The following is a 7271-nucleotide window of genomic DNA, read 5'->3' on the forward strand; positions in this document are numbered from 1 at the left end:
TACTATTTTGCTTTGCAAACACACGGGGCAAGTTATAGACATAAAATGCAATGCACAGAATAATACAAAACCTCACACACACATGGCACATAACTCACTCAGGATTGGATTATCAAGACACTCTAGTCATAGCAGTTAAGTAAAGTTAAAATTATACAATTTGAGGTACTTACACAAGAGTCAAAAACTAAGCGTCACAACTAAAGAACTCACTATTCTCAAGGTATAACAGAATTAAGAGATATTGCTTCCAATTCAGCTCACAACACAAGGTTTCCTACTCTTAACAAAAATAAAAACTAACTACACCCGCTTTAAAAAAAAACCTTGAAAAAGAACCGCGGCTTAAAGAAAAACCAAGGGGGAATTATTACACTAAGTACAAAAGAAAATCTTTTTGTCTTTTTCTTTTGACTTTAATCCCTCAAGAAACCTGTCGAATAATATCCATTGTCGGGGAAAAATCGAAAATTTCAAAATTTTTATGGTTTTTTTTCTTTTCTAACTATAGAAAAAAACAAAACAAACTAAACTAATATACATACAACATACAAATATCCCCCACCCCCCACACTTTAAGTTGTGTCATGTCCCCATGACACACAATTAAAAAGCATAAGGTAGAGGAAACTTCCCTGAGTCTCTAGTCGGGGTCTGAATCAAAGTCGGGCTCCATCCTTCTCGCCTGAACTAGTGCACACATCTATGCAGATAGATTCTTCTCAGCTTTCTTGGGGTATACCCCACACTTGTCCTTCTCAATCACAGGTACCTTATCTTTCGAGTTTTTCATTCTCCACTCTACACTTGCAGCTGGAATCTCCTTTCTCACCCCAATATCCACGTTCATCTCAAAAGTCACCGTCTCCTCGCCCACTCTAAGCATGAGCTTTCTATTGTGTATGTCTAATATTGCTTTGCCCATCGCCAAAAATGGTCTTCCTAAGATACGGGGGACCTATTTGTTCTCATCCATCTTCACCACAATAAAATCTACAAGAAATACAAACTTATCTACCCTAACTAAGACATCTTCAACTATCCCCTCGGGTATCAAAGTTGTTTGGTCGGCCAGTTGCAAGGAAATTGGTACTGACCTTATCTCTCCAATCTCATTCTCCAGCTTCTTGTAAATAGACAAAGGAGTTAAATTAATAGAGGCGCCAAAATCACATAAAGATTTATCAAAATTAAGAGTGCCCAACGAGCAAGGTATAGTGAAACTCTCTGGATCTCCACAATTTTGTGGGGGTTTATTTTGCAAGATTGCGCTGCAATGCTCGGTGAGCTTGACTACTGATGTCTCCTCGACCTTCCTTTTCTTTGTAAGGATCTCCTTCAAGAATTTTGCATAAGCTGGCATTTGCGAGAGCACCTATGTGAATGAAAAGGTTACATTAACATATCTCAGTATATCTAAGAATCTCTCAAACTGCTTGTCCAGCTTTGCTCTATATAATTTTTGGGGAAAGGGTAGAGCAAGTATATGCTTGCTCTCATTAGATTCCTCCCTTCTCGAAGTCTGCTCCTTATTATTTTTCTCATCTCCCTTCCTTCTTGCCTTTCTTCTTCTTATCAACTTCAATTTTCAGCTTCTCCTCACTTTCTTTTGCAGGTACCACATCTTTTTGGACAGGGGCGGGATCTTTCAACATTTGCCTGCTTCTCAAGGTCACAACATTCACCGTTTCTTTGGGATTCCTTTCTGTGTTAGCTGGTAGAGTACCTGGGATTCTCTCATACAATACATTTGCAATTTGCCCCACTTGCTTTTCCAAGTTTCGCAACCCTGTGCCAAGTTCTTTGATAGCAGCACCATGAGCATTGATGTCGCCCAAACTCACACCACTAATTTAAGTTGCGAGGCGGTCGATGCAATAATAAAACCCAACGCGAGTCGGGGTCAATTCCATAGGGAGCTTTATGTGGGATTAGGTATATACCTATTGTGAATGTATGACGTGCCTAATATTACACTTCTACATTTTCAATTGTTGTTTCTACTTCTACTTTTACGCTAATGCTTGTAATTGTAAAGCTAAGAGACAATGTTTTTGGTTTTGGTTGTTTTTCGAGTTATAAAAGATCTAGGGTTGCGACTTCCGTCTAGTTGGTTACCTAACGGATTTAGAGCTTTAGGGCGTATTTGGTTGATCGGGCTACAATATAGCAATCACACTCAGTTACTCACTCTATATCTCTCGGTAGTTTGAGTGAATTTGCCCAATTTGGCTTTCTTAAGTCCAAATGGATATCTCACGAAACAAGTGATAAATGCTCAAGTCGGGTCTTACTATCTCTAGATTCGACCGTTTAATTAGGACTATCAATTTCTTTAGTTCACCTCAAATTCTTGTTAGCCAAGTTTTCCTAGACTTAGTCTCACTTTCTCAAGTAAAAACTAAGTCAATTTGGCATGAATCAACGTTTGAAACCATCAATTCTCAAATTCAAGCACGAACTAGGCTAAAAATCATATACCCAATCATAAATAAGCCCTAAATCAATCATCCATTAAGTACCCATACTAGGATTGAGTCACAACCCTAGCTAAGGGTTTAGCTACTCATGGAAAATGAAGAAATTAAAGAAGAAACTAAGATAAAATGCATAATAATTGATTTAGGAAAGAAAATCTAATGTTTAAATACTAAAACTAGCACAAAGTTACCCAATACAGTAAATAAAAACGGCTCTAAGTGTTCGGGTGCACCCAACTTAACCTAAAAATGACAAAAAGATCTATTTATAACCAATTGAAATTGTTTGACAAAATTGCCCCTGCGAAGGTTGTGCGACCGCACAATTATGTGTGTGGTCCGCACTTTGAGATTGACTGGCCAGGTTGACTTTCTGCGGTCGCATAAAAGTGAGATGCGGTTGCACTTCCTCTAATTGTGCGGACCGCACATTTCTGAGTGTGGCTGCACGCTTGTTCTTTGACTGGATCTGGGCTTCATTATGCAGACCACACATTTATGAGTGCGACCTCATTTTGGCATACTGTGGCCGCACTTTAATAGTGCGATCCGCACATCTTCCAGCTCCCAAACTACAAGTCTCTGAATCTAGTCTTCTGCGGCCGTACAATAATTGTGTGGTCCACACTCTGTGAAGAAATTCTATTAGTGCATCTTCAGAGTTTGCGGCCACACAAAGTATTGTGCGGTCCGCACTGTAGCCCTTTTTGCCTTGTATTGGTTCTTGTCCAATTTTACTCCTTTTTGAGTTGATTTTCACTTCTTTGGCTTGTTTCCCAATATTCCTGCAAGAAAGCACATTTCATTAGTTCTCGGGAATAACTTTAAGCATTTTTAGCTAAAACGTAAGTAAAAGAGAGCAAATAAGAGGTCAAAATCCCTACTTATCAACTCCCCCAAACTTAAACTTTTTCTTGTCCTCAAGCAATTAAGGCAATTTCCCACCTACAGTAGAAAAAGGCTATTTCAACTGGCCTAAGTTGTATCAAACACAAATCAATTGGGACCAACAATTACCCACACGCTCATGAATCATTATCGAGCTTATGATTTGAATGTTAAAGCACAAATGACTCTAATGTGACACTTGAGCATCAAGGGTTGACTTTGTTCATCAAGTAGGCTCGCTCTTTCATGCATGTCACTGTGGATCCCAAACTCTTCCTTCTGTACTCTCCGGAAACTCATCTCACTCACGAATGAAGAATTCAATTCAATGACTCGAGAAAGAATCCCTCATCACTCTCAAAAGAATGTCACAAGCCCGGCTCTAAGTACCATGTGCTTGCCCCTCATGTAGATCACCACTAATGTAAGCTCGCTCGGCTTGAAATCACATAGGGCTTTTTCGGCATGTAATGAAGGCTTTTGGACTAAGGAAGGAAATATAGGAATGGAATTGGTTCATCTTTCCTTTAGCACTTCATATTCTCTTCTTGGCTCTTACTTTGCCTACTCTTTGAGTCATTTTACTTTCCCTTAGGGGGATTAGAGAGACTTGACATCACTCTTTCTTTGTCATGCTATTCATACTTTCCTTCTTTGTTATCTCCATGCTTTGAACTTTTGCTTTCTTTTGCATCTTTTCAACCCTTTTACATTATTCACTCTCTTTTTATGTTTTTCTTTTGTTCTTCCTTTCTTTTTTTTTCTTTGCCTTTCCTCTTCTTCATTTCTTTTCTCTTTTTGTTCCTTGAGACCATATTTAAACCCCTTGTCTCTCCCCCAAACTTATGTTTTTACCATTTGAATCACACGAGTGCTAAAGAAAGTTCGGGTGCCAAGAGAGAGTCACTATAAAACGGGTAAAGGCTTGTAATATGGTTATCGAATAAAAAGGCTTTAGGCTCAAAAGGGTTTACTAAGGATGATATCGTTGATGGACCTTGGAAGGTTTAAAAACGGGTCAAGGAAAGCCTACAATCACTTCTCAAGCCAGGCTAACTTCGAATTTCGCCTAGAAACACGTTCGGGGCAAGTTTTAGACCACTCGCACAGGTACTTGGACTTGTAACAAAATACCTCACCTCTCACACTATTAGATTATCAAAGAGAATAGAGTCAAGGGCCCACAACAACTGCGTTCAAGATTGAAAATCACTAATGGCTCAACTAAACCACCCGATGATTTCCTAAGTCAACACAAGAGTCACGAGGTCATTAACTAGGGCTATTTCTTTACAAAAACTTGTTTTTAACCATAAGAGCGTAGTTAAGTGTGTTGATACCAAGTGAAGCATGCTTGACCCTTATTTATTCATTAATACTACTTGTTTCTACCTAATCATCAAAATCTGACTCGATCCCTTAAGAAGGTTGTCACGTCATCCATCGTTAGGAAGAGTCATCTGATTCACACAAGACCCACCTTTGGAAAGAACCGTAGCATTAAGAAAACCAAAGGCTTATTGTTCACTAAAACATAAAAAAAAGCTAACAAATAAAAAAGAAGCTAATAAAGTAACTAAGAAGCTATACTATTAAGAAAACAAAATGAAGAAGCTATGAAATAAACTACTGAATGTAAGACAAATGAATAAACAAACTGAGAGGAATAGAATAAATACATGAGGGATGAATATATACATAATGAGGGAGAAAATAAAAAAATAAAAGAAAAAGAGTATTAAAGTTATTACAGACCCAAAAGTAATCAAATGTCATCAAAATGTATCACAGTCATCCAAAATGAACCAAAATAGACCACCCCCCAGAATAAGAACGAGCATTGTCCTCAATGCTTAGTACAATCAAAATAAAAGAGGATAGAGAGTAAAGAAAACTCCCTATGTGGTCTCAGGGTAACTGGCAGCATCACCACCCTCAGTCTCCTCCAACTGTATCTCATCATCACCGGGCTGAGGGACAACAGGGTTGGTGAGCATCTGAAGCATCTTCTCAGTAGTGGGGGCAGTGAGATCTAGCTCGTCAGACTGGCCAGCTGGTGTCTCTGCTTGGTGCCGTTGGGTCAGCCGGTACTGATGGATCTGTCTCTATCAGTAGGTCAAAAGGCAAGTCACTTGCTGCTTCTATCTTTGTCACCTCCTTTCTCAAACTCTCCACTGCTTTCTTTGAAGCCTGGGATTTCCTCATCTTCTTCACCTTCTTGGTCAACTCCTCATTAGCACTCCCATGAGCCACCAGTGTATCCATAATAGTCTTCTGGTTGTCCAGAATCTTCTTCAATGTTTCCTCCACTAACGGAGGGACTTGTGGTGCTACTGGGGTAGAGGAATGTGCTGTAACAGTACTGGATATGTCGGACAGCTTAGAAGTGGTTGTCTGCATCCAGTTGTTGAGGCTCGCCAAAGTCTGGGAGACTCGCAACACAGTGAGAGGATAAGTGGATGAGGCTGGCACTGGTACTACAATTGATGGCCTAGAAGATGAAGGTGGTGGCACTTCGGCTGACTCGGTGGACGGCCCGACTGCTATGGAAGGCATGGGAGCTGTAGATGGCTCAGCAGCAGCTTCAACACCAACCACTGATGGCTCATCAGACTGGCTAACGGTGGTAGTGACCTTACCCTTGAACTTTCAGTTGTCAGCACCCTGCAGGTGGTACCATGAGAAAGGCTTCTTGGCCTTTACTTTTATGTCATATACCCTCGGCTCCACCTTGGAATCATTGAAGTACTCTGTGAGGGTGTTTGGATAAGGGTAAGACTTTACACTTTTTTCGGACCGCCAATGTGATGTTGGTTGACATGATGGCACCCACATTAATCGGGTAACCCACCATAATAGAAGCAACTAGAACTGCCCGGGGAAGTGGGAGGTTGTTCTCATTCAAATTCGGATCAATCCGTCTATACACAAAGGTTTGCCACCCTTTAGCTTCAAAATTTAGGGTGGCCCGGAGGATAGGAACTCCTACTGTAATCCATGGTGGTGATGGTCCTTAGGCGGTCAAAATCTCAGCTATCCAAGGGCGAGCTGCATCATCCAGAGCCAACTTCTCTAGGTACTGGACTACCTCCACGTCTTCAAATCCCACATAAGTGTTCAAAGAGCAGGCGTTGAATCAGACTTTCAAATTTCTCACCTTTGTCACTTTTGTCCCCTTCTTGATGTGAGCCACATTGGCGTAGAACTCCCTGACCAAGTGCTCATTTGCATCGATGATACTGTGGGTGAACCACTTCCACCCCTTGCGCTCGTGAAAATGTCTAAGTACATTTGGATTATGAATATCCAAATCCTTCATTAAGAATTGTCGCTCAAGTATGAGCGATCTATGGGGCCACAATTCCCGAAACTTGTTGAAGGCCGTCAAGCTCACGAAACGATCCTCCCATATTTCCTTTCTTTTCGACCTCTCAAGGCCACCCACTCGAGTGTCCCCCCCTCTACCATCATCCGGGACATCATCATCATCGACATCAATAGATACTGGTGCCGGAGGAGTAGGTGTAGAGGAGGGCTCGAAACCCTGGCTTCCCACATCAGAATCTCCAGAAGAACTAGATGTAGGTTCGTCGCACAATTGAAAACGCCCAGTGGGTTGGGATGGTTGGGACTGGGCTTCAGGTTAGACCTCTATTGAATGACCCTCGGAGGCTTCCCTGGATGGGGCATAGGAACTGGATTCTGACGGCTCTGTGGCCCTTCCTCTACCGGTGATCGGCTTTTTAGCAATAGGCTTTGATTGCACTCGCAGAGGGCGAGTGCCATTTCCTCTGCCTCGGGAGGATTCACCTCTCACTTTTGATGTATCGCCTCTACCACGTGATCTAACCATTGTCTACAATACAAGGTACATAGGTTAGTTGAGTTAAAAACAATTCAAAC

General features: G+C 41.2%; 1 protein-coding gene across 1 annotated transcript; it reads right to left on the reverse strand.

The window, feature by feature from the left end:
• Positions 1-958: 958 nt before the first annotated feature.
• LOC138895627 (uncharacterized) lies at positions 959-1363 on the reverse strand. The gene has a single exon (XM_070180337.1). It carries the CDS (start codon positions 1361-1363, stop codon positions 959-961), a length of 405 nt encoding a protein of 134 aa, XP_070036438.1.
• Positions 1364-7271: the final 5908 nt, after the last annotated feature.

Source organism: Nicotiana tomentosiformis, chromosome 7 (assembly GCF_000390325.3).
Source record: "Nicotiana tomentosiformis chromosome 7, ASM39032v3, whole genome shotgun sequence".
Classification (NCBI taxonomy): Eukaryota; Viridiplantae; Streptophyta; class Magnoliopsida; order Solanales; family Solanaceae; genus Nicotiana; species Nicotiana tomentosiformis.